This window comes from Dryobates pubescens, chromosome 7 (genome assembly GCF_014839835.1).
Source record: "Dryobates pubescens isolate bDryPub1 chromosome 7, bDryPub1.pri, whole genome shotgun sequence".
Lineage (NCBI taxonomy): Eukaryota > Metazoa > Chordata > Aves > Piciformes > Picidae > Dryobates > Dryobates pubescens.
The window spans coordinates 39,224,887-39,252,167 of NC_071618.1; the positions used below are offsets into that span (position 1 = coordinate 39,224,887).

Here is a 27,281-nt window from a genome sequence, read left to right on the forward strand (position 1 = left end):
GGAGCCGCGCTGCTCATGCTGGCGGTGAGAAGCAGGGGTGATAGCCGTGGTGGGGCATCCCCACCCGCCGCCATCGCCATGAAGTCGCCTCAGGCCCAGCGGCCGGCGAGTCAAGGTAGGAGCAGCGGGTTGAAAGGGGGCGGCGAGACCCTTTCCCCTTCTTTCCGCTGGGATGGAGGCACGGGCGGGCGGTAGATTCTCCCCTGCAAGCGCAGCGCGGGGGGCCGGGGAGGGCAGCGCCCGGCCGGTCCTGATGCTATTGCTGCTCCTGCCCGGCAGCTCTGGGAGAGAACAGCGGCGGCGACCTGGCGGAGGCGCTGGGGGAGTTCGACGCGGTGCTGGCGGAGTTCAACTGCCCTGCCGGCCGGCGCCGCTTCTACTACGGCGAGCACTTGGAGCGCATGAAGCGGCGGAGCAGCGCCAGCGTCAGCGACGGCAGCGGCCTCAGCGACTCGGAGAGTGAGTGTCAGCCGGTCCCCGGTCCCGGCCGTGCCCCGACCCTGAAGGGATAATTAAAACCGCATGTTAAGTCAGCGCGCCCCTCGCCTTGAGCGGCAGGGACCAGTGAGCGAGAAACCTGTCTATAAAAAACACCTACTTTTGAAGTTAGGAGTCGTAAGGATACGAGATCCGACCGTGATGGTTTTAGTCTCCCGGTGCTGAATAGCAGAAAGGGAAGGGAGGGCGAGAGTTGCTGGAGGGAAGCCGCATGAAGTCTGGCTTCAGAGCGGACAGGGTTAATAAAATCGCTACGGGAGAAGGGGAAGTTGCCAGCCGGCTGCTAAAGCACCGAGGAGGCATTCTCGAGTCTTAAAAATAAGATGTGCCTTAGGTTAACAGAGACTGTCTGTTGTATCTGGGCAGCTGGAATATTATTTAGGAGAGAGTGAACTGAAGTGTGCTTTCCAGAACCGATGGAAACTCATCCAGCTTTCTGGTTTAGCGTTGTCACAGTTTCAAAGCTGATAATTTAAAGCTACCTTGTGCCCAAGTGTACTAGATGTACACATAGCAGCACATAGCATAAGAAGGGTGGGAAGCTGGTATTGACTTGTGACCTGCTTTGAGCAAGAAAACACGGGACTGGAACTACGCTGTTTGTTTGTCTGCTTGTGGGGAGTGTTTTAGTGTGTTTTCTTTGGTTGGGGTTTATATGTGGTTTGTTTGTCGTTGGCTTTGGTTTTGTTTGTTTGGGGGTTTTGTTTGCCTTTTTTTCCTCCCCCTTTTCCCCCCCTCTAACTAACTTGGAAAAAGGTTTTACCTGTTTGGGGGTTTTTTTGCTAGTCAGGGAGAGAAGATATCTTTCCTCTTACAGACAATGAATCTGGAAACTGATGTTCTCCTTGGGAGCAGTAGACTCAGGGCAACTTGGTCAGAGGATAAGTTCTGCTAAAAATAACCTGTACCCTGGTTTTAAGTTCATAACTCTTCAGGGAGCTTTATGAAACTTACCTGGTTTTCAGCTATTTGCTCCTTTCATTTCTGTTGCACAGCTTTATTAGTTCAGGGACTTAGTGCACAGTTCTGTTGACTTAGCACTAAAACATTTGTGTAATCTTCCTAGTACTTAAGCTGTGAGAGCACAGCTTCTCCACATTATCAGAACCCTTTATTTCATCATCACCATGGGTAGGATTCTTTTCATTTCATTGAGAGGTAATGTTTCACCTGCCCTGAACTTGGTTACCTTGCCTGCAGTCAGTGGAGATATGTGGATCAAGATGCTATTCTGCTGTTTCATAGTGTAGTGAGTGAATCACTCCTTGTAAGTATCTCTCTCCTTCTGAGGAAGATTTGCAAATGCTTGCCCAGTTTAGGCTGGACACTAGCCTTTTGGATGCCTAAGGGTGAGTCAGGTGAGGTCTGTCTTTACTGAGTCAAGCTGATGTAGTCTGTGAGCTGTTACCCATGTAAGTCTATTATTAACTACAGCGACACAACCCTAGTGTTACTGTTTTGTGTGCAGTCTTCAGTATTGTAATACATTAACTTCTCACATGCTCTTATCATATATGAGACACTTAAATGGTAGGGTGAAATAGACTACTGTTGAGAAAACTATGGAAAAAGAATCTTCACCAAACAGTACCAACACTTACTCTTCTTGCACTGATAAAACCAACTGTGGGTACTTAGAATACATAGAATAAACCAGGTTGGAAGAGACCTTCAAGATCATCGCGTCCAACCCATCAACCAATCCAACACCACCCAAACAACTAACCCATGGCACCAAGCACCCCATCAAGTCTTCTCCTGAAAACCTCCAGTGATGGCGACTCCACCACCTCCCCAGGCAGCCCATTCCAATGGGCAATCACTCTCTCTGTAGAGAACTCTTTCCTAACATCTAGCCTGAACCTCCCCTGGAGCAGCGTGAGACTGTGACCTCTTGTTCTGGTACTGGCCGCCTGGGAGAAGAGACCAACATCCGTTTGTCTACAACCTCCCTTCAGGTAGTTGTAGAGAGTAATAAGGTCACCCCTGAGTCTCCTCTTCTCCAGGCTAAGCAACCCCAGCTCCCTCAGCCTCTCCTCGTAGGGCTTGTGTTCCAAACCCCTCACCAACTTTGTTGCTCTTCTCTGGACTCGTTCCAGCAAGTCAACATCCTTCCTAAACTGAGAGGCCCAGAACTTAGTGTACCTGACATGATTCAGGAAACCTAAATCTCAAATTCTGCTTCAAATTGCTCTGTTAGGATTGACAGGAAGGACAGGCTGGGCAGATGGCAGACAACACCAAGCTGGGGGCAGATGTTAATCTGTTAGAGGGTTGGAGAGCTCTGCAGAGGGACCTTGACAGGCTGGACAGATGGGCAGAGTCCAAGGGCAGGAGATTTAACACATCCAAGCACCGGGTTCTACACACTGGCCACAACAACCCCAGGCTGTGCACAGGCTGGGGTCAGAGTGGCTGGAGAGAAGCCAGGCAGAAAGGGACCTCAGGGTACTGGTTGACAGTAGGCTGAAGATGAGCCAGCAGTGTGCCCAGGTGGCCAAGAAGGCCAATGGCATCCTGGCCTGCATCGGGAACAGTGTGGCCAGCAGGAGCAGGGAGGTCATTCTGCCCCTGTACACTGCACTGGTTAGGCCACACCTTGAGTCCTGTGTCCAGTTCTGGGCCCCTCAGTTTAGGAAAGATGTTGAATTGCTGGAAGGTGTCCAGAGAAGGGCAACAGAGCTGGTGAGGGGTTTGGAGCACAAGCCCTGTGAGGAGAGGCTGAGGGACAGCAGGCCTGGTGAGATACAGCACGCTCATGTAAATGGACAAACCAGATCTTCAGGAAGATCTGGAAAAGAAAAATCTGGCTCACATATCCACACTGATTTAGGCTAAAGATGCTAATGGGGTAGCAGGATAGACAGGGTTTGGTGGTTCTATATGAAGTCCTCAAGGATTTTTTGTGAGGAAATTGTCAAGCTTCCCAATCCCATTTTGTGCCAGGGTTCCTCCCTAGTGAAAGGTAGCTCTGGAGAAATCAAAGTCACTGTCTTCTGGACGCTGACGTGTACTGAACCAGGGAGGTGCTTTGAGAGTGACCTGTAAGCATCCCACAGTGACAAGTGTATGATGAGGGTGTGTTTAAGGGGGAAGCAGAAAACCAGCCAGTTCTCCTAATTTCTCAGAAAAGGCCCAGTAAAACTCTTCTCCCTAAAGGCATCATTCAGTGGAGGTAACTTCTTATTTTGAAGTTATAGTTGGATTGGGGGGGGGGAAAAAAGGAGCAGATTTATGAAGAGCTCCTTTTATAAACCAGGCTCCAGTATCTGATGTAATCCAGCCATGCTCCCTGCATCTATTTTAAGAATAAATGCAGGGAGTTTCCTACTTACCCAGGCTCTTTCTGTTCAAACTCAAGGTCGTTTTTTTCCCCCCTAGCTTCACCTTTTCATTGGTCTCTGGTTTTCAGTGCTGAATTAGTGACTTTACTGTCGTAATGCTTCCATTGAACAGCACTGCAGGGTCAGGGAGAAACTGGGCTGAATGAGCAAGTTCTGACAGCACAACTGTGTAGCAATGCAAAAGAAGTTCCAACAGTATCTGCAGAAAACTTGAACTGTCTTGCTTGTGAGCACTCTCTTTGCAAAAATCTTCTTAGCCAGCACCAAGACTACTCCAAGTCTGTATGTACAGAATAGTTCAGACTATTGCATTTTACTGCTGTCTCTTCCTATTTGTTGGTTAATCTAATCTTCCTAACTGAAGTGGTGTGGGTGAAGGTTGTGGCTGTGTGTATCTTCTGACCACTCCTGTCTTGATACCTATTGAGTCTGAAGTGGGACTGTAAGGGGAAGTTAATATTTTAAACCTACTGCAACTGTTTGTTTCAGGGCCCCTAAATCAGTCTGAAATTCAGCTTTATGAGAGGCTAGTAACAGATACCAAGTGGAATGGAATGGAATGGAATGGAATGGAATGGAATTAACCAGGTTGGAAGAGACCTTTGAAATTATCATGTCCAACCTATCATCCAACACCATCTAATCAACTAAACCATGGCACTAAGTGCCTCATCCAGTCTCTTCCTAAACATCTCCAGTGATGGTGACTCCACCACCTCCCTGGGCAGCACATTCCAATGGCCAATCTCTCTTTCTGGGAAGAACTTCTTCCTAACATCCAGCCTAAACCTCCCGTGGTGCAGCTTGAGACTGTGTCCTCTTGTGCTGGTTGCCTGGGAGATGAGACCAACCCCCACCTGGCTACAGCCTCCCTTCAGGGAGTTGTAGACGGCAAGTGATCATACTCAAAACAATATTGTGTGATCTGGTGTAGGTGACCCTGCTCTTTTTGAGGTCTCTTCCATCCCCTGAAATGTTGTGATTCTGTTTAGTAGGGTGAGAAAAGTCTTTCCCAGGGTTTCTGACGTGAGGATGAGCCTATTTAGCAAATACTTGAAAGACCTTTTTCAATATGGTTAACCCTGCAAAATATTGCTCTTAACCTTAAAATCTCCTCTTGAGGGAGCTAGCTCCAAAACTACTCATTGAAATTCTTACATTACCATTTTCAGGCTCTTAAGGAACAAAAAAAAGTCTGAAGACACTATGGCTATGATAATGCTTGATTCTCCCTCATGTTATCCTGGTACTTGACTAAATGATCTTTGGACAATGTCTGTCTTAGCTGTGGCTAAATATTGTACATAGCACATCGGACTCCAGACCTTACAGTAACGGGAAAGCTTGCCTGTGCAGATGTTCACAATGATCTTAGTACTTGGCCCCCACAAGTATTACATTAACCACAACAGCTGACTGGCTCAGTGCTGGAAATCATGATGCAACATGTGAGTTGCTCCAAGAGACATTCTTGAGTTGCTGGACTGGGAGGGAGTACCAGTTAAGTTTCAACTTGACACATGCAACTGGATCGAAGTTGTAACAGCTTTGTCCTTTAGGTTATTAATCATACTGAAACTTAAGCTGAGGGATACCATAGAACTCTTTGCTATTTAGAGCATATGTTGACTGTGATAAATTAGGATTTGTGTCAGTGAGTGCTGTCCTGGCAAAGAGCCCTCAGTGTAGGTGCAGCTATACTGATGAACTCTTAAAGATTTCATTTGCTTCTTGTTTGCAAAGACAAGTGCAGGCTTGACTGTGTAAACTGTGTGTGTCTCTGCAGTGTGTTGATGTCAGATGTTGGTCAGTTAGAGGGTAGAAGGGCTCTGCAGAGGAACCTCGACCAACTGGACAGATGGGATGGCATTTAACAAGTCCAAGTGCCGGGTGCTGCACTTTGGCCACAACAACCCCATGCAGAGCTACAGGCTGGGGTCAGAGTGGCTGGAGAGCTGCCAAACAGAGAGGGACCTGGGGGTACTGATTGACAGCCACCTAAACATGAGCCAGCAGTGTGCCCAGGCGGCCAAGAAGGCCAATGGCATCCTGGCCTGCATTAGGAATATTGTGGCCAGCAGGAGCAGGGAGGTCATTGTGCCCCCACCTGGCTACAACCTCCCTTCAGGTAGTTGTAGGCAGCAAGAAGGTCTCCCCTGAGCCTCCTCTTCTCCAGGCTAAGCAACCTCAGCTCCCTCAGCCTCTCCTCATAGGGCTTGTGCTCGAGGCCTTTCCCCAGCCTCATTGCCCTTCTCTGGACATGCTCAAGAGTCTCAATGTCCTTCTTAAATTGAAGGGCCCAAAACTGGACACAGGACTCAAGGTGTGGCCTAACCAGTGCTGAGTCCAGGGGCACAATGACTTCCCTGCTCCTACTGCCACACTATTCCTGATGCAGGCCAGGATGCCATTGGCCTGCTTGGCCACCTGTTCACACTGCTGGCTCATATTTAGCCTACTATCAACCAGTACCCCGAGGTTCCTTTCTGCCTGGCTGCTCTCCAGCCACTCCGACCCCCAGCCTGTAGCGCTGCATGGGGTTGCTGTGGCCAAAGTGCAGCACCCAGCACTTAGGAACTGGCTGGAGGGCTGAGCCCAGAGAGTGGTGGTGAATGGTGCCACATCCAGCTGGCAGCCAGGCACTAGTGGTGTGCCCCAGGGATCAGTACTGGGCCCCATGCTCTTTAACATCTTTATTGATGATCTGGACGAGGGCATCGAGTCCATCATCAGTAAATTTGCTGACGACACCAAGCTGGGGGCAGGAGTTGATCTGCTGGAGGGTAGAGAGGCTCTGCAGAGGGACCTCGACAGGCTGGGCAGATGGGCAGAGTCCAACGGCATGAGATTTAACACATCCAAGTGCCGGGTTCTGCACATTGGCCACAGCAACCCCATGCAGAGCTACAGGCTGGGGTCAGAGTGGCTGGAGAGCAGTCAGGCTGAGAGGGACCTGGGGGTGCTGGTCGACGGTAGACTGAACATGAGCCAGCAGTGTGCTCAGGCAGCTAAGAGGGCCAATGGCATCCTGGCCTGCATCAGGAACAGTGTGGCCAGCAGGAGCAGGGAGGTCATTCTGCCCCTGTACACTGCACTGGTTAGGCCACACCTCGAGTACTGTGTCCAGTTCTGGGCCCCTCAGTTTAGGAAGGAGGTTGACTTGCTGGAACGAGTCCAGAGAAGAGCAACAGTGTTGGTGAGGGGTTTGGAACATAAGCCCTACGAGGAGAGGCTGAGGGAGCTGGGGTTGCTTAGCCTGGAGAAGAGGAGACTCAGGGGTGACCTTATTACTCTCTACAACTACCTGAAGGGAGGTTGTAGACAGACGGATGTTGGTCTCTTCTCCCAGGCAAGCAGTACCAGAACAAGAGGACACAGTCTCAGGCTGCGCCAGGGGAGGTTTAGGCTGGATGTTAGGAAGTTCTATACAGAAAGAGTGATTGCCCATTGGAATGGGCTGCCTGGGGAGGTGGTGGAGTCACCATCACTGGAGGTTTTTAGGAGAAGACTTGACAGGGTGCTTGGTGCCGTGGGTTAGTTGTTTGGGCGGTGTTGGATTGGTTGATGGGTTGGACACGATGATCTTGAAGGTCTCTTCCAACCTGGTTTATTCTATGTATTCTATTTATTCTATTCTATGAAAGACCTCCTGTTGCCTCTCCAGTATATTTGTTTCTAGTACACTTTAGAAAGGGAACATTAGTAAAGAGAAAGGTTGGAGCTGGAAACACTGCATAACAGTAGTAAGCGTGGTGGGACTGAAAAGGAAGCTTCATATACAATGGGCAAGCACGCTATTACATCTGAATTTTGGGCTTCCCAGATAACTTCCTTGCCACTGATTTGAAATAGTTTTAAATAATAAAGCTTAGACACATAGATAATGAAAAGGTGTGGAGGTTTGGAGTTTGGGGGTTTTTTTGGGTGTTGGAACAGATGTTTGTTAGCTATGCCAAGCCCACCACAAGTAAAACTTGCAGCCAAGTGTAGCTGTGATTATGAGAGAAATAAACACTATCCTTGAGGGCTGCAGCATGCATATGGTGAAACAAGCTCTTTACATCGTGAATATTTCTCACTTCTGCTATTTGCATGAGACATTTATTATTATTATTGTTGTTGTTATTATTATTGTTATTGTTATAATTATTTAATAATGTTATTTTATTAATGTTAATAATTATTAATTTAATAATAATATTTTAGCAATTAGGTTATATTCTATATTAGAGAGCTGCCAAACAGAAAGGAACCGGGGGATGCTGATTGACAGCCAGCTGCACATGGGCCAGCAGTGTGCCCAGGTGGCCAAGAAGGCCAATGGCATCCTGGCCTGCATCAGGAATAGTGTGGCCAGCAGGAGCAGGGAAGTCATTGTGCCCTTGGACACTGCACTGGTTAGGCCACACCTTGAGTCCTGTGTCCAGTTCTGGGCCCCTCAGTTTAAGAAGGACATTGAGACACTTGAACGTGTCCAGAGAAGGGCAACAAGGCTGGGGAGGGGTTTGGAGCACAGCCCTGTGAGGAGAGGCTGAGGGAGCTGGGGTTGTTTAGCCTGGAGAAGAGGAGGCTCAGGGGAGACCTTGCTCTCCATAACTCTCTGAAGGGAGGTTGTAGCCTGGTAGGGCTTGGTCTCTGCTCCCAGGCAACCAGCGCCAGAACAAGAGGACACAGTTTCAAGCTGTGCCAGGGGAAGTTTAGGCTCGAGGTGAGGAGAAAGTTCTTCCCAGAAAGAGTTGTTAGCCATTGGAGGAGGTGGAGTCACCATCCCTGGAGGTGTTCAATAGAGGACTGGATGTGGCACTTGGTGCCATGGTTTAGTAGTCATGAGGTCTGTGGTGACAGATTGGACTTGATGATCTCTGAGGTCTCCTCCAACCTTGGTGATTCTGTGATATTCTGGCTAGGATTAAGTTTTGCAGCCTGCACATGAAATGCTGAACTCTTATTCCATAAATTTGAGGCTTGTAGAGACATAGGTGCAATTTTACAGCTCCTCTCTGAAAAGCTTACACTACCTGATTTACTTCTCCCTCTAAAACTTTCCTCACTGAAAACTGCAGTCGAAGTGTTTCCAACTTCTCCCCTCCTGTGGTAGGTCGAGAGAGGGCTTAGCTCTCCCTCCTCCACAGAGTAAGAAACCACAGCTAACTCAGTCGAAGAGCAAAAGCTATATATTTACAAGCATATATGGAAAGCAGGTTATATATAACACAATATATACAGGTATTTACAATATATACACAGAAATACACAGCAAAGACAAATAACACAACAAAAATCCCTCCCTCAGGGAGGGATCCCCTCTTTGGAACCCCCTCTCTCCCCCCTTACCTCCCTTTTTCCCCAAAAAGGGGTTAGAGAGAGAGAAAGGCAAGTTACTAAGGAAAAGAGTTGTTAGCAAGCTTCAAAAGCCCATGCAGGATTAGTGTTTGCTTATCTGAAGGCCAAGTCCAGCAGTTCGCAGAAGAAGCAGGCAGGGAGAAAAGGCTGAAACACCAAACTCCCCCAACTCCCAAACCGAACAGAACTGAGGAAAAAATTTTCCAACCACTTCACAATCTAAAACTGAATTTTTGTTTATCAACCAATGAAATTCGTTTAGAATATCAGAATGTTTTGGTTCTAGTACCAAAAACATTAGCCAGTGTGTTCCAGCAGTGTTTGTTCTTAAAGGCACAGCCTCAAACGACCACAGTCCACCCCTTTCTAAACAATTTCATTGGCTGTTCGTACTGTCCATCCAATCCAGAACAATATTTACAGTTCGTAAGTTAAGTTCATCGTCCATTCCGGCTATACTCAGATGTAGATGATTCAGAAGTCCAAGAAAATCCAAAATCAAGAAAATGGAAAACAGTTTGTCTCTCCGCAGACGAAGCGAAGAAAAAGGGAAACAGGGACTCAGGGACTCTCAGTTGACTCAGGGCTCTCAGGGTTCTCAGGGTTCGTGCACCGTAGATTCCTCAGGGACTCTTTCCTTTGGACGCGCTGTAGCTGTACAACATTCTGAAATTAAACTCTCTCAGCTAAAGTTAAATCTCTTTGTGGAATACACTGAATTTCACCATTCTCTTGCATTACCCAATAAGTGTGACCCGGACCTTCTGCTGAAACCACCCCTCGGACAGGTTTAGCCTCTCCTGAGGGCGAAAATACCCAAACAGTTTTACCTAACAGATTCTTTTCCCTAACAACAGGAACTCTATCACCTTCTACTTTCTGTAGCAGATCAGAATGTGCAGGTCCAGCTCGGTTCACTGAACCTCTACTGTTCACCAGCCAGGTTGCTTGTGCTAAATGTTTCTCCCAGTTTTTCAAAGATCCACCTCCCATGGCTTTGAGAGTGGTCTTCAACAAACCGTTGTAGCGTTCAATCTTCCCTGCAGCTGGTGCATAGTAGGGAATATGGAAAATCCACTCAATACCGTGCTCTTTTGCCCAGCTCTTTACAAGGTTGTTCTTGAAGTGAGTTCCGTTGTCTGACTCAATCCTCTCTGGAGTTCCGTGTCTCCACAGGATCTGTCTCTCCAGACCGAGAATGGTGTTGCGTGCAGTTGCATGTGGGACTGCGTAAGCTTCCAGCCATCCAGTGTTTGCCTCTACCATAGTAAGCACGTACTGCTTACCAGAACGAGAACGTGGTAGAGTGATGTAGTCAATCTGCCAAGCTTCACCATATCTGTATTTGGACCATCTGTCACCATACCACAAGGGCTTAATTCTCTTTGCCTGCTTAATAGCAGCACAAATGTCACAGTCATGGATGACTTGTGTGATGGCATCCATGGAAATGTCTATGGATCTGTCACGAGCCCATTGGTATGTTGCATCTCTGCCTTGATGTCCTGACGAATCGTGAGCCCACCGAGCTAAGAATATCTCACCTCGGTGTTTCCAGTCGAGATCAAGTTCAGAGTCCTTGTCTACTTGAGAAACTCTTGCAGCTAGATCTGCCTGATGGTTGTGCTGCTGTTCCTCAGTAGCTTTGCTCTTGGGAATGTGAGCATCAATGTGTCTCACTTTCACTGGAATTCTCTCGATTCGATCAGCAATGTCTTGCCACAGTTCAGCTGCCCAGATGGGTTTTCCTTTCCTCTGCCAGCCATTCTTTTTCCAGTTCTTTAGCCAACCCCATAGAGCATTGGCTACCATCCATGAGTCGGTGTAGAGATAAAGCTTTGGCCATCTCTCACGTTCAGCCACGTCGAGAGCTAGCTGGACAGCTTTTACCTCTGCAAACTGACTGGATTCTCCTTCTCCATCCTTCGCCTCTGCAACTCGGCGTGTTGGACTCCACACGGCAGACTTCCACCTTCGCTTGTTCCCGACGAGACGACAGGAACCGTCTGTGAACAAAGCATATTTCTTTTCATCATCAGAAAGGTCATTGTAAGGAGGAGCTTCCTCAGCACAAGTTACTCTCTCCTCTGGAGGTTTAGCACAGTTGGTATCTTCAGGCCAACTTGAGATCACCTCCACCAGACCAGGTCTTTCAAGATTTCCCATTCGAGCTCTCTGTGTTATCAGGGCCATCCACTTAGACCAGGTGGAATCTGTGGCATGATGTGGTGTGGAACCTTTGCCTTTGAACATCCAATTCAAAACTGGCAATCTGGGAGCTAAGAGAAGTTGTGACTCAGTTCCAATTACTTCAGAAGCTGCTTTCACTCCTTCATAGGCAGCTAGAATCTCTTTCTCTGTTGGAGTGTAATTAGCCTCTGAACCTCTGTAACCTCGACTCCAGAAACCAAGAGGTCGTCCACGTGTCTCACCTGGAGCTTTTTGCCACAAGCACCAGGTTGGACCATTGTCACCTGCAGCCGTGTACAAAATGTTCTTAATGTCTGGACCATCTCGCACAGGTCCCAGACCCACTGCTTGTACCACTTCTTGCTTTATCTGGTCAAAGGCTGCTTGTTGTTCAGGTCCCCAGTGGAAACTGTTCCTCTTTCGAGTCACATCATACAGAGGTTTCACAATCTGACTGTATCCAGGAATGTGTAGTCTCCAAAATCCCACTATCCCCAAGAAACGTAGAGTTTCTTGCTTGTTCGTGGGATTTGCCATGGTAGAGACTCTATTTACCACATCCACTGGAATGTGTCGGCGTCCATCCTGCCACTGCACTCCCAGAAACTGGATCTCTGTGGTAGGACCTTTCACTTTGTCTCTCTTGATGGCAAAACCTGCATTCAGGAGAATGTCCATGATTTTGTTACCTTTCTCGAAGACTTCCTCAGCAGTTTTACCCCAGACGATGATATCATCGATGAACTGGATGTGTTCTGGAGCACCACCTTCCTCCAGAGCATCATGGATTACTGCATGACAGATGCTGGAGCTGTGGATCCAGCCCATTGGCAGTCTGTTGAAAGTGTACTGGATTCCTCTCCAGGTGAAAGCAAACTGAGGCCTGCATTCCTCTGCTATGGGAATAGAGAAGAAGGCATTAGCAATGTCTATGGTAGCATACATTTGGCCTCTTTGGATTCCAGCTCATACTGGAGTTCCATCATGTCTGGTACTGCTGCACTCATAGGCGGAGTTACTTCATTCAGGGCTCGGTAGTCCACTGTCAGACGCCAGTCTCCATTCGGCTTTCGCACAGGCCACACTGGACTGTTGAAAGGTGAATGAGTTTTGCTGATGACTTTCTGACTCTCCAACTGACGAATCAGATTCTGAATGGGCAACAAAGAGTCACGGTTGGTTCTGTATTGTCTGTGATGCACAGTCCGAGAAGCAACCGGCAACTTAATGTCCTGAATCTTGTGTTGTCCCACAACTGCAGATTCATCAGAAAGCTCAGGTCTAGCAGACAGCTTCAGTTTTTGTCCATCAATTTCTACAGAAGCTACTCCAAAAGCCCATTTGTAACCTTTAGGGTCTTTGAAACGCCCTTCTCTCAGAAAATCAATTCCCAAAATACAAGGTGCATCAGGTCCGGTCACAACTGTATGCTTTTTCCATTGTTTACCAGTTAAGCTTATATTAACCTCCACTTTACTTAACTCTTGAGATCCACCAGTGACTCCCAGAATAGTTATGGACTCTGATCCCTGATAATTTGATGGCAATATGGTGCACTGAGCTCCTGTGTCAACCAAGGCCCTGTACTTCTGAAAGTGTGAAGTGCCAGGCCACTGGATGTACACATCCCAATAGATTCTGTTATCTGTATTACCCCTCTCCTCCCCCTGGCGGGAGGCAGGGCACCCCTAGTTATGGGGAACATGTCCACAGGTGCAACGAGCACATTGTGCAGTGTTAGAACTGGAGCCACTGTTGGAGCTACTAGAGTTGTCCTGGGGAACTGTAGAAGTAACAGCTACCCTTCTGGTATTGCTACCTCGGGTTCTGCCACTTTGCAGTTCTCTCAGTCTCCTGAAAAGATTAGAAGTTGGTTGACCATCCCACCTGTTCATGTTCTCACCAAACTGATCACGCAGGGTAATCCAAATAGTCCTACGTGACTGCCTTGGTGGTCTGTTTTGGTTTGATCTGTTTTGGAATGACCTCCTTGGAGGATGTCTATTCCTCACAGATGAAACCTGTACCCACCTGGAGGAAGAATTGGAATCATCTCTTTGTGCCAATTGGGAGATGGTGTTTTTAAATTCATCCTTCAGCTCTTTCATGCAATTCTCCAGTTTTCCAGACAGAGTTTCAATGGCTGAAACCAAAGAAACACGTGTCATGCTATCATCCAATTGTCTCAATTGATCAGTGAATTGGCCAACCGTAAGAGGAGCTCCACCATAATTTCTTGCTACAATTCTGCTTGCCAGAATGTTTGCATAATTAGAAGGAGCAAGCTTGATGAGCTTTTTAGTAAGACCATTTCCTACAGGAACATCATCAGGATTCAGAGATTCATGTTCACCATAGAGTACCTCTCTAACAGCAAATTCTCTCAGACGCTTGATTCCCTCATCTATGGTAGTCCAGGGCTTAGGATTCCATGGAAGATCATCTCGGGAAGGGTATCTCATGAGAACCGCCATTAGAAGGCGTATCCACAGATTAACCTTACCGAGAGCCTTGCCTAGATGTCTATCTATTCCATTATCCTTTGAGAGAGTTCCTAGCTGGGCTGCTGACTTGTCTCCAACCATTAGAGCTGGAGCAACCTGTATCATAACATCTACCAAGCCAAGCGAGAACTGGCTCCTTATCTGCTCTGAGATAGTCTTTTCTTACATTTCTAAGCTCCTCACGTGGTGAAGAGCAGTCGGTTATGTCATCTTGTTCTTGCTCCTCTGCCTCCTGTTCCTCAACTTGTGGTCCCAACAACCTCTCAAGGATCCCTTTAAGCTGAGAAGCACCACCACTAGCTGCTGTCCTACCAAGAGATGCATCTCGATCCTCTGATGATCTCAATAACTCAGCTATATTTTTAAGACAGATTTTCTCTTCCTCCCAGCAGAAGAACCTTGCTGTGCATCCCCGTCAGCTCCTGAATCAGCTTTAGTCTTACCCTTCCTTGTTGTTAAAACTGCTACTTGCTTTACTGGAGCTGTGTTTGGGTTTCCAGCTGCCTTATTATCAGAAGCTGATAAGCTTTGAGACAGATTAGTTGCTTTGGAGGACGCTTCCGCTCCTGCCATGGAAGAAGGAGGAAATGACTTTGCCTCGTTAATGGTGGCTGCTGGGGACACGGGAGCCGCCATGTTTGGGGCAACTGCAGCCCTGGCTGCTTGCCAGAATCATTAGCAGTGCTATTCAGAGCTGCCTTGCCGATTGACTTTTTAGCTTTATCTTTAACTGACACAGATTCTCCATTATCATCCTCACTGGATGTTCCTGAAACAGAGCTAGGGTGGCGTTTTCGTCTCTTAACCCTCCGTTTTATAACAAAACATGCCTTGGACACTTTTTTCTCCCCCGGTACAGTGCTACCAACAAATACACAATAATTATCATCATCAGCAGGACTACACACATCAAGAAAATCAGCTTTGGATCCCAGCCATCACTTAAAATTACCCTTTCACCGAGCGGAATCTTAAACTCTTTTATCTCAATAGGGAGTGTGCTAGATGTAACATTCCTGTACTTTTTAACATAAAAGAATTCCAGGCACTGATCATACAGGAGCTGCATCTTGTACTTAAACCACAAATATAATTTTTGCATTATATATTTACCTATCTTATCGATAATCATACCCAGGCAATACTTGTAGATCAATACACTGAAGACCGAGAAGAGCAGACGCTCAAAAAGCCAAAACACCTTCATGTTTGCTCGTTCGACTTAAGCAAGCAATAAATCAAACTAATTTGTCAGCAAGCCCCACGTTGGGCGCCAATAAATGTGGTAGGTCGAGAGAGGGCTTAGCTCTCCCTCCTCCACAGAGTAAGAAACCACAGCTAACTCAGTCGAAGAGCAAAAGCTATATATTTACAAGCATATATGGAAAGCAGGTTATATATAACACAATATATACAGGTATTTACAATATATACACAGAAATACACAGCAAAGACAAATAACACAACAAAAATCCCTCCCTCAGGGAGGGATCCCCTCTTTGGAACCCCCTCTCTCCCCCCCTTACCTCCCTTTTTCCCCAAAAAGGGGTTAGAGAGAGGGGAGAGGCAAGTTACTAAGGAAAAGAGTTGTTAGCAAGCTTCAAAAGCCCATGCAGGATTAGTGTTTGCTTATCTGAAGGCCAAGTCCAGCAGTTCGCAGAAGAAGCAGGCAGGGAGAAAAGGCTGAAACACCAAACTCCCCCAACTCCCAAACCGAACAGAACTGAGGAAAAAATTTTCCAACCACTTCACAATCTAAAACTGAATTTTTGTTTATCAACCAATGAAATTCGTTTAGAATATCAGAATGTTTTGGTTCTAGTACCAAAAACATTAGCCAGTGTGTTCCAGCAGTGTTTGTTCTTAAAGGCACAGCCTCAAACGACCACACCTCCTTAAAATCGTATCCTGAGCTGTGGTACTAGAAAGAGCACAATGTTAAGCAAGGCAGAGAGATAAACTTTTCTGTTGCCTGTTTTAAAATGAAATAGTTTGAGGTTTTCCTCCTTCAGTGAATTACTGCCCAGAGCCTTTCAATTGCTATATTTAAGTGGCATTTCTGTGGTTTTTCTTCGTGGCTTAATACTGGAACAGCAAAGGTCAATACTAACTACAGATGTCTTTGCCAGAGTACAGTACACCCGTGTTTATTCCAACCCCCTAATTTCAGTCACTGGCTTAGTTTAATTCATGTAAGTAAACTCCACAGCTTAAGTCTCAGATTTGATGTATTTATTTTTCCTAACATCCAGCCTAAACCTCCCCTCACTTCACTGTTCATAGAATCACAGAATCATGGAATCAATAAGGTTGGAAAAGACCTCAGAGATCACCAAGTCCAACTCATCACCCAAGACCTCATGACTAACTAAACCATGGCTTCAAGTGCCACATTCAATCCCCTTTTGAACATCTCCAGGGATGGTGACTCCACCACCTCCCTGGGCAGCACATTCCAATGGCAAATCACTCTTTCTGCGAAGAACTTTCTCCTCACCTCAAGCCTACACTTCCCCTGGCACAGCTTGAGACTGTGTCCTCTTGTTCTGGTGCTGGTTGCCTGGGAGAAGAGACCAGCCCCCACCTGTCTACAGGCACCCTTCAGGTAGTTGTAGAGAGCAAGAAGGTCAAGTTTTTAAGTTGTTTGGGGTTTTCAAGGCAGCAGTATTACAGAGTGTTCTGTCCAGAAACATTTTACATGTGTATGCAAGCAGCAAAATCAAAGATTCAAAGTGAAAAAGAGGCAATGAGGGATGGATAGTCTTGAACTGCAGTGGGAGAAAAGGAGCTGAATGAGTAGAGACAGCAGTGAGGAGAGATTTTTGGCACCAGCCTCTGGTTATCAGGTTGCAGAGGATGTTGTGTTTGTGTGGCAGTGCAAATCTTCCAGGGGCCATTATGAGAGGTGAATGAGCAGATCTTGGCTGTGGCAGCTGGTAGAGCACGAGGACTGGAGTGGCCTTTTCCCAGAGCTCTCTGCCCTCCAGCCACACTTTGCCAAAGCAGATATTTTTGTGCAGTAGATCTCACAAGTATGTTGGGTTTTTTTGTTAACAGTACATTGTTTTCAGCAGTTACAATGACCTTGATGGTGGAGTCAATGCCCTCCTCCTACCACCAAAATTTCTGCTGCTTGCTGGAATGTGTAAAGCAGTAGCTAAAGCATGGGTTTGCTTTTTGATAAATGCTGATATTTTCCTGCAACTATTGATGTGACAACCCAGCAGAGGATAATCATAGTATCATAGAATCAGTCAGGGTTGGAAGGGACCACAAGGATCATCTAGTTCCAACCCCCCTGCCATGGCCAGGGACACCCCACACTAGATCAGGCTGGCCAGGGCATCATCCAGCCTGGGCTTAAACACCTCCAGGGACGGGGCCTCAACCACCTCCCTGGACAACCCATTCCAGGGCTTCACCACTCTCATGGGGAAGAACTTACTCCTCACCTCCAGCTTCATACCTCCTGAATCTCCCCACCTCAGCTCCATACCTCCTGAATCTCCCCACCTCCAGCTTCATTCCATTCCCCCTAGTCCTATCACTCCCTGATAGCCTGACAAGTCCCTCCCCAGCCTTCTAGTAGGCCCCCTTCAGATACTGGAAGGCCACCTCAGAGCCTTCTCTTCTCCAGACTGAACAGCCCCAACTCCTTCAGTCTGTCCTCATAGGAGAGGTGCTCCATCATCCTTGTGGCCCTTCTCTGGACACCTTCCAGCACCTCCAGATCCCTCTTGGAATAGGGGCTCCAGAACTGGAGGCAGTACTCCAGGTGGGGTCTCAGCAGAGCTGAGCAGAGGGGGAGAATCACCTCCCTTGCCCTGCTGGCCACACTTCTCTTGCTGCAGCCCAGGATCTGATTGGCTTTCTGGGCTGCAAGTGCACACTGAGAGCTCCTGTTGAGCTTCTCCTCCACCAGCACCCCCAAGTCTCTCTCCTTAGGACTGCTTGCTGTCTTGTCATGTTGTAGTTTGAGCTGGGTGCCCCCCCTGGTGCATTCACTTCCTGTGTCCAGAAGTCCAGCCCAGAGGGATGGACACAGGAAATTGTGTATTTCCTACCATAATTCTTTGCACCACTATAAGATCCAGTGCGGGGTCTGGCACTTCCTCTTTCCTTCCCTCTCCGAGACTTGGTAACTGGGGGAGAGATCTCCCAGCCATGGGCCTGATTAGGCCCAAGGCCACAGGGGGATGGGCAGTCTCAGGCCTGGCCAGCTGAGACTAGCCCAGCAGAGGGAGGGGGAAGAAGGAGCCCTGGGGGTTTTGCATGCACCCTCAGGTGGGGATGGGATCTTTCTTTGTCACTGCGCTTTGGGTTTTCTGTAACATTCACTGCTTTCTATTTAAACTTTCATCACTTTTGCAATCCGTTTGTCCTGAGTCGTTATTTCTGCCTGTGGTGGGGAGGGGACCTGCCCCAACCCATTACATTTTGGCGCACCAACGTGGGGCCAACTGCAGCTCGGATTGCAAAAGATGGAGAGTTTAAATTTAGTTCTGGGCGTCGGTTTGGGTTTGGAAAGTTGGGGCTCAGGTTTTGTGTTACCGGGGGCGACTGTGTGAACTCCTGTGGGCTGCAGAAGGATACCTGGTGCGTGGCTGATGTCATGGAAGCCCCTCCTGTTGTTTGGGAACAGCGAGGGGTGGCTCTTTCTGTGACTTTCTGCCCAGGGTAGCTTAAGAATGCTCGAGTAGCCTAAGAAGGCGAGACCTGCCTTCTCCTCGTTCTCTGCAGAGCGGCGGGGAGCGGAGGAGGGGCAGCGGCAAGCAGAGCGTGGTCGGCCCGCGGCCGCTGTGGGGAGCGGACACCCGCGGCGAGCGGGCAAGCGACTGCTGGAGGTGACTTGGACTCTGCATCGCGGCGACAGAGACGGCGGGGGCCGGGCCGGGCCGCGTTCAGGCGGCGGCGGCGGCACCGCCCGAGCCGGGCTGCGTTCAGGCGGCGGCGGCAGCTGTAAATCTTTCCCTGGTGTTTTCGGACATGTTCCGAAAATGGCGCCGAGCACCTGGCTCCGCCTCCCTGCTTCTTCAGTGGGCTGTGGCGCAGCTCCTCCCTCTTCCGGGGGTGGAGGTTGTGCAGCCGGATGCTGTCCTGCCTTGGTACGCGAGCGCCCAGCCGGGGGGTGCGGAGTGCCTCTGACATGCATCCGTGTAGCTTTGGTCCGCGTGAAAGCGGTTGGCTGCGGCACCCTGGATGGATTGAAAAAGGCAGTCGTGGAGCTGGATTGTTCCGACTGGCCTGCCCCAGGGGTGGAGAATTTGCCGCTGAATAGGAGAGTAAAGGCTTGGCTGAGAAGTTGTGAGGTATTTCCAGGTGACCAGGATGTCCCAAGGAGTCCACAAGGAATTCACACTGCAGGAGAAGGACTGCGTCGCTGGGAGGTTCCATCACATGAGGAAGAACAACTGGAATGGACTGATGCTTGAGCCTGAATGAGAGACTGTTTGAGTGGACGCCCAGATGAAGATATGGACTCTGCCGGACATGTCATCAGAAGCTTTCTGATCTGATGATGTGTTTGGGTGCAAAGATTATGGTATGAAATACAGGGGTGGCATGTTGTAGTTTGAGCTGGGTGCCCCCTGGTGCATTCACTTCCTGTGTCCAGAAGTCCAGCCCAGAGGGATGGACACAGGAAATTGTGTATTTCCTACCATAATTCTTTGCACCACTATAAGATCCAGTGCGGGGTCTGGCACTTCCTCTTTCCTTCCCTCTCCGAGACTTGGTAACTGGGGGAGAGATCTCCCAGCCATGGGCCTGATTAGGCCCAAGGCCACAGGGGGATGGGCAGTCTCAGGCCTGGCCAGCTGAGACTAGCCCAGCAGAGGGAGGGGGAAGAAGGAGCCCTGGGGGTTTTGCATGCACCCTCAGGTGGGGATGGGATCTTTCTTTGTCACTGCGCTTTGGGTTTTCTGTAACATTCACCGCTTTCTATTTAAACTTTCATCACTTTTGCAATCCGTTTGTCTGAGTCGTTATTTCTGCCTGTGGTGGGGAGGGGACCTGCCCCAACCCATTACATTGTCAAAACATTTCACCTTTTGAAACTAGAAGAAAAGCATTCAGATGGAATCATAGAAATGTTAGGGTTGGAAGGGACCTCAAAGATCATCTAGTTCCCACCCCCCTGTCATGGGCAGGGACACCTCACACTAGATCAGGTTGCTGAGAGCCACATCCATCCTGGCCTTAAAAACCTCCAGGGGTGAGGCTTTCACCCTGGACAACCTGTTCCAGTGTCTCACCACCCTCATGGTGAAGATATTTAAAGCCACAGTCTTGTGTTATTTTCTCTTTACCCAGCTGTAAATATTCCCAAGCATAAGAAGCCAGGATGAAACAACATTTTCTGGTTTCAAAACATTGCAGGGTGAGCAGGCAGTACTTCCAGCTGCTCGTAGAAGGGAATGTGGAGAGAACTGCACAAAGACTCAAAGGTGACTGCTAGCATGGATGTGTTCATAGACATCAATAATGGTGTGAATAGTTTGTAGCCAGTTTAAATGGTTTATTAAAACTTTGCAATGTGAGTTCTCCTCACAAGCATTTGCAAAAAGAAGGTTTTGTTTGTGCTGAATTCAAGAAGAACAGAAGCTTTAGGTTTGGTGTAGGGGAAAGTTTGGTTTGTGACAGAAATTACCAGCATCATGACATTTGGTGTCTGGATACTAGTAGCATAGACTGCACAGTGCACTCAGTGCTGTAGCCATTGTTCTCTAGCTTTTAGTCTGTCTTTCTGTCTATCTATCTGTCTATCTATCCACCCATCCATCTATCTATCTATCTATTTATCCTGGAGAGCAGCCAGGCAGAAAGGGACCTGGGGGTACTGGTTGATAGTCAGCTGAACATGAGGCAGCAGACTGCCCAGGTGGCCAAGAAGGCCAATGGTATCCTGGCCTGCATCAGGAACAGTGTGGCCAGCAGGAGCAGGGAAGTCATTGAACCCCATTCTGTCCAGAGAAGAAATGTGTCCTGTGAAGAACTTTCTCTCCCCCTGAGCCTAAACTTCCCCTGGCACTGCTTGAGACTGTGTCCTCTTGTGCTGGTTGCCTGGGAGAAAAGACCAACCCACACCTGGCTACAACCTCCCTTCAGGCAGTTGTAGACAGCAAGAAGGTCTCCCCTGAGCCTCCTCTTCTCCAGGCTAAGCAACCCCAGCTCCCTCAGCCTCTCCTCACAGGGCTTGTGCTTGAGATCTCTCCCCAGCCTTATTGCCCTTCTCTGGACACATTCAAGTGTCTCAATGTCCTTAAACTGAGGGGCCCCAAACTGGACACAGGACTCAAGGTGTGGCCTAACCAGTGCTGAGTTCAGGGGCAGAATGACCTCCCACCTGCTGCTGGCCACACTATTTCTGATGCAGGTCACGATGCCATTGGCCCTCTTGGCCACCTGGCCACCAATTCTCACACAAACCTTCAGAGCTAGGCTTGGAAGCTAGCATGGAAGAAACAAATGGACAAATCAGCCTGCAGCTGAGGAAACATCTTTTACTTTATGATGTACTTTTTTTACAGGTGCAGATTCACTCTACAGAAATAGTTTCAGCCTCAGTGATGAGAAGCTGAACTCTCCATCTGCATCTACTCTGAGCTTGCCATCTCCATCAGCAACCCCATGTAAAGGTATGCTTAATTTTAACTGTTGGCATTTCTAGCTGTTGGCCATGCAGGAGCCTTTCTGTAGGCCAGGATTGACATGGGTGCATTGGCATTTTGGAAATGACAACAAAATGACACTACAGGTCCATGTGTTATTGTTTTGCTGCTGAACAGCGACAGGGCACTGCCTCTGCACTTCTGCTGCAGGTGACCTGGCATATCTTTTGGGTTTGTAACAGCAAGCTCTAGAAATGTTTTTGTTTGTTTGTTTTTAGGTTGATGGGGAATTGTAATGATGCTTTACAGAATGTTTCACTTAAGAACTAACTTATGCCACTGCTTACTGAAATGGAATAGAGAGGAATAGAATAGAATAGAGAAGAGAAGAATAGAATAGAATACAGAAGAATGGAATAGAATAGGATGGAGTAGAATAGAATGGAGTAGAATAGAATGGAGTAGGAGTAGAGAAGAATGGAATGGAATGGAATAGAAAAATGGAATGGAATGGAATAGAAAAATGGAATGGAATGGAATAGAAAAATGGAATGGAATGGAATAGAAAAATGGAATGGAATGGAATAGAAAAATGGAATGGAATAGAAAAAATGGAATGGAATGGAATGGAATAGAAAAAATGGAATGGAATGGAATGGAATAGAAAAAATGGAATGGAATGGAATGGAATAGAAAAAATGGAATGGAATGGAATAGAAAGAATGGAATGGAATAGAAAAAATAGAATGGAATAGAAAAAATAGAATAGAATAGAATTAACCAGGTCAGCAGATACCTTCCAAGGTTGGAAAAGACCTTTGAGATCGAGTCCAACCTATCACCCAACACCATCTAATCAACTAAACCATGGCACCAAGTGCCTCATCCAGTCTCTTCCTAAATACTTCCAGTGATGGAGACTCCACCACCTCCCTGGGCAGCACATTCCAAAGGCCAATCACTCTTTCTATGAAGAACTTCTTCCTAACATCCAGCCTAAACCTCCCCTGGTGCAGCTTGAGACTGTGTCCTCTTGTTCTGGTGGTGAAGCAAGTAATTAGCTTAAGTCTCCCATCTATATACAGACATACTTACCCTGAATGCCAGGGTGTGCAGTAGGTGACTCTTCTGAAGCTGTATGCTGCCACTGAAGTTAGCACAGTTACTTAGATCCATATAGGCCTTGCACTGCTGACACAACCCTTCCTTCTTTAGTCTTTTTTTAGCTATGGTCTTTCAAAGTGGCCTCAATCTTGCAGCTGTGCAGAAGCTTGTTTCATTCAGGCTGACTCTGCAGCAGACATACCAATAAATGCACAGTATCAGATCTGTACTGCATAGTGCTTTCATTACAACTACTGGGGGGACTGGTCGATAGGAGGCTGAACAGGAGGCAGCAGTGTGCCCAGGTGGCCAAGAAGGCCAAGGGCATCCTGGCCTGGGTCAGGAATAGTGTGGCCAGCAGGAGCAGGGAAGTCATTCTGCCCCTGTACTCAGCACCTTGAGTCCTGTGTCCACTTCTGGGCCCCTCAGTTTAGGAAAGATGTTGAGTTGCTGGAAGGTGTCCAGAGAAGGGCAACAAAGCTGGGGAGGGGTTTGGAGCACAGCCCTGGGAGGAGAGGCTGAGGGAGCTGGGGTTGTTTAGCCTGGAGAAGAGGAGGCTCAGAGGAGACCTTCTTGCTGCCTACAACTACCTGAAGGGAGCTTGTAGGCAGGTGGGGATTGGTCTTTTCTCCCAGGCAACCAGCACCAGAACAAGAGGACACAGTCTCAAGCTGCAGCAGGGGAGGTTTAGGCTGGAGGTTAGGAAGAAGCCCTTCATAGAAAGAGTGATTGGCCATTGGAATGTGCTGCCTGGGGAGGTGGTGGAGTCCCCATCACTGGAGGTGTTTAGGAAGAGACTGGATAAGGCACTTGGTGCCATGGTTTAGTTGATTAGATGGTGTTGGATGATAGGTTGGACATAATGATCTCAAAGGTCTTTTCCAACCTGGTCTGGTCTGGTCTGGTCTATTCTATTCTACTCTTCTCAGATGCAGGCTCTAAAACTTTCCAAGTTTTCATGTCTTTTACACAGTAACCTATCACAAGCACTCCCAAGTTGAATGCTTTCCCCAATTTTCATGGTACTAGGGAGGAATAATGAGGAATAGCTAATAACAAGTAGCAAAAAAAATTCAGTTAAACTGGCAGGAAATTCTTGCAAGGAACTACACTAAAGGTCAAGATGTTCTTCCTGATAAGACAGGACAGAAGTGGAATTGGAACTGGCTTGGAAGAGACCACACAAGTAAGATAAGGCAGCTACTCGCAGTAAAACTAGATTGAATGGAAGCAATGGTGCTCTCAGGAGTGGAAACTTGTGTGGATGTTTGGACCCAAGTTTGCAGTGCATGGACCAAGATCAAAGGACCTGACCTCACAGCAGACCAGTGATACTGACATTAAGAGGACTAGATTTGGATAGGACTGGGAGCTAACTGGGTGTGGTTTCATGAAGGCCATGGATGCAGTATCTGTCCAGATGCAATAAGGAAGACTCCTGTAGTAGCAAGGACACAAATGACCTGATATACAGCTTTTTTATCCCCCCTCACTTCAACCTCTGCTTTAGGGAAACTCAAGAGGGGATTTATTTGCTTTGCTTCTGTCAAATGAAAAATTAAGAAGACCAGAATGTTTATTCAGTCATCTCCTGTTTTCTAACAATGCAGTTGGGTGTTGCAGCAACCCTGTTTAACTTTCCTGAAAGCAATCCACAGCATATTTGATACCACTGAAACAGATTCTATTCTATTCTGTTTGGAGGGTGGTGTGGTTCCAGTGTTCCTTCTGAGCAGCCTTGACTCTTATTTTGCAGCAAAGCTTGGAGACACAAAAGAACTGGAGGACTTCATTGCTGATCTTGACAGGACACTAGCAAGTAAGTAGGATTTTATTAGCAGGCTGCATCTCACTTGGTGTTGTCAAAGAATGATGGAAGTCAATGCACTGGGGAAAGAGGGGAGGGTAGTGACAGTTCTGTGTAACCTAACTTTCAGCTTGTTAGTCCTATGGATCATTATGTGGCTTGGACAGCAGCACTCTGTGCTGGGTTAGGAACTGGCTGGAGGCTGAGCCCAGAGAGCGGTGGTGAATGGTGCCACATCCAGCTGGCAGCCAGGCACCAGTGGTGTGCCCCAGGGATCAGTGCTAGGCCCCATCCTGTTCAATATCTTTACTGATGATCTGGATGAGGGGATTGAGTCTATCATCAGTAAATTTGCAGATGACACCAAGTTGGGAGCAGGTGTTGATCTGTTAGAGGGTAGAAGGGCTCTGCAGAGGGACCTTGCCAGGCTGGACAGATGGGCAGAGTCCAACAGGATGGCATTCAACAAGTCCAAGTGCCAGGTGCTGCACTTTGGTCACAACAACCCCATGCAGTGCTACAGGCTGGGGTCGGAGTGGCTGGAGAGGGGCCAGACAGAAAGGAACCTGGGGGTGCTGATTGACAGCTGCCTAAACATGAGCCAGCAGTGTGCCCAGGTGGCCAAGAAGACCAATGGCATCCTGGACTGGCTCAGGAATAGTGTGGCCAGCAGGAGCAGGGAAGTCATTGTACCCCTGTACTCAGCACTGGTTAGATCACACCTTGAGTCCTGTGTCCAGTTGTAGGCTCCTCAGTTTAGGAAAGATGTTGAGTTGCTGGAAGGTGTCCAGAGAAGGGCAACAAAGCTGGGGAGGGGTTTGGAGCACAGCCCTGTGAGGGAGCTGGGGTTGCTTAGCCTGGAGAAGAGGAGGCTCAGAGGAGACCTTCTTGCTGTCTACAACTACCTGAAGGGAGCTTGTAGGCAGGTGGGGGTTGGTCTTTTCTCCCAGGCAGCCAGCACCAGAACAAGAGGACACAGTCTCAAGCTGCACCAGGGGAGGTTTAGGCTGGATGAAGAAGTTCTTCCCAGAAAGAGTGACTGGCCATTGGAATGTGCTGCCCAGGGAGGTGGTGGAGTCACCATCACTGGAAGTGTTTAAGAAGAGACTGGATGGGGCATTTAGTGCCATGGTTTGATTGATTAGATGGTGTTGGATGATAGGTTGGAGTCAATGATCTCAAAGGTCTTTTCCAACCTGGTTTATTCTTCTCCTCTCTTCTCCTCTCTTCTCCTCTCTTCTCCTCTCTTCTCCTCTCTTCTCCTCCTCTCTTCTCCTCCTCTCTTCTCCTCTCTTCTCTATCTTCCTCCTCTCTTCTCCTCCTCTCTTCTCCTCTCTTCTCCTCTCTTCTCCTCTCTTCTCCTCTCTTCTCCTCTCTTCTCCTCTCTTCTCCTCTCTTCTCCTCTCTTCTCCTCTCGTCTCCTCTCTTCTCCTCTCTTCTCCTCTCTTCTCCTCTCTTCTCCTCTCTTCTCCTCTCTTCTCCTCTCTTCTCCTCTCTTCTCCTCTCTTCTCCTCTCTTCTCCTCTCTTCTCCTCTTCAGTATTTTCAAGTCTAATGCAGCCATTAGAACCATAATTGCCTTTAAATGTGGGGTGTTTTTTACATGCCAACATTTTGGCTCTCCTGATAACCAGAGACATAATTCTGGCCAGGCAGGCAATCTAGCAGGCTGGGTGTGGGGTGCCAGGTGTGTTGACAACCTGCAGTCTTATTTAGTATAGAACTTAATGATCTTTCTCGGGTTTCTTTATTCCCAGACATGTGAAATGAACCTTTGCTCCTATGCTAGCCCATGGAATGTCTTCTGAAGGATAAGTGACATCAGTCACTGAGAACTGCTGCCCTTGTGTGATAACTCTGCTACCCAAGATGCTCACCTTCTGAACATAACCTTTGTGAACTCCTCCAAGCATTTAGCCGCCGACATCGTTTCTGTTGTTTTGCAGCGGTTGGAATAAGAACTGAAGCATTGCAGCTGTATTTTGCTTCAAGATATAGCTCAGATTTTAATTTAAAGTTGCTTTTATGAAAATATATTTGTAATTTTATAGAGTTGAGAACTTTTAATGCTTCCCCCCAACCACACACCCCCCCCATTATAATATATTTTTGTATGCAAATAAACCCTAAACTGGAATCCAGGTGTCTGAAAGCTTCATACAAGCATGTGAACTCTGAAACATAAGGACAAATTAAGCTCTCACTGAAAACACCAAGCTTGAAAATACCTGAGGAGGGTCCTGATAGGCAAAATGTGGGAACTTATAATAATAATAATAAACCAAGTTGGAAGAGACCTTCAAGATCATCATGTCCAACCCATCAACCAATCCAACACCACCTAAACAACTAACCCGTGGCACCAAGCACCCCATCAAGTCTCCTCCTGAACACCTTCAATGATGGTGACTCCACCACCTCCCCAGGCAGCCCATTCCAATGGGCAATCACTGTCTCTGTATAGAAGTTCTTCCTAACTTCCAACCTAAACCTCCCCTGGCGCAGCTTGAGACTGTGTCCTCTTGTTCTGGTGCTGGCTGCCTGGGAGAAGAGACCAACCTCTGCCTGTCTACAACCTCCCTTCAGGTAGGTGTAGAGAGCAATAAGGTCACCCCTGAGTCTCCTCTGCAGGCTAAGCAACCCCAGCTCCCTCAGCATCTCCTCATAGGGCTGTGCTCCAAACCCCTCACCAACTTCATTGCCCTTCTCTGGACACGTTACAGCAAATCAACCTCCTTCCTAAACTGAGGGGCCCAGAACTGGACACAGGACTCAAGGTGTGGCCTAACCAGTGCAGTGTACAGGGGCAGAATGACCTCCCTGCTCCTGCTGGCCACACTGTTCCCAATGCAGGCCAGGATGCCACTGGCCTTCTTGGCTGC

The 27,281-nt window shown here is 47.9% G+C and overlaps 1 protein-coding gene across 1 annotated transcript; it reads left to right on the top strand.

Moving 5' to 3' along the window:
• Window positions 1–26,486, top strand: RGCC (regulator of cell cycle). The gene is made up of 5 exons (XM_054163002.1): window positions 1–115; window positions 280–459; window positions 21,409–21,516; window positions 24,350–24,412; window positions 26,157–26,486. The coding sequence occupies exons 1-5, from the start codon at window positions 16–18 to the stop codon at window positions 26,162–26,164; spliced, it is 459 nt and encodes a 152-aa protein (XP_054018977.1). The 5' UTR covers window positions 1–15; the 3' UTR covers window positions 26,165–26,486.
• Window positions 26,487–27,281: the final 795 nt, after the last annotated feature.

Bases quoted from the DNA above. Each gene is read 5' to 3' on its own strand.
- RGCC (XM_054163002.1), top strand. From the start codon at position 16: ATGCTGGCGGTGAGAAGCAGGGGTGATAGCCGTGGTGGGGCATCCCCA. The intron at 460-21,408 runs GTGAGTGTCAGC...CTTTTTTTACAG, and splicing joins CGGCCTCAGCGACTCGGAGA to GTGCAGATTCACTCTACAGA. The intron at 21,517-24,349 runs GTATGCTTAATT...CTTATTTTGCAG, and splicing joins ATCAGCAACCCCATGTAAAG to CAAAGCTTGGAGACACAAAA.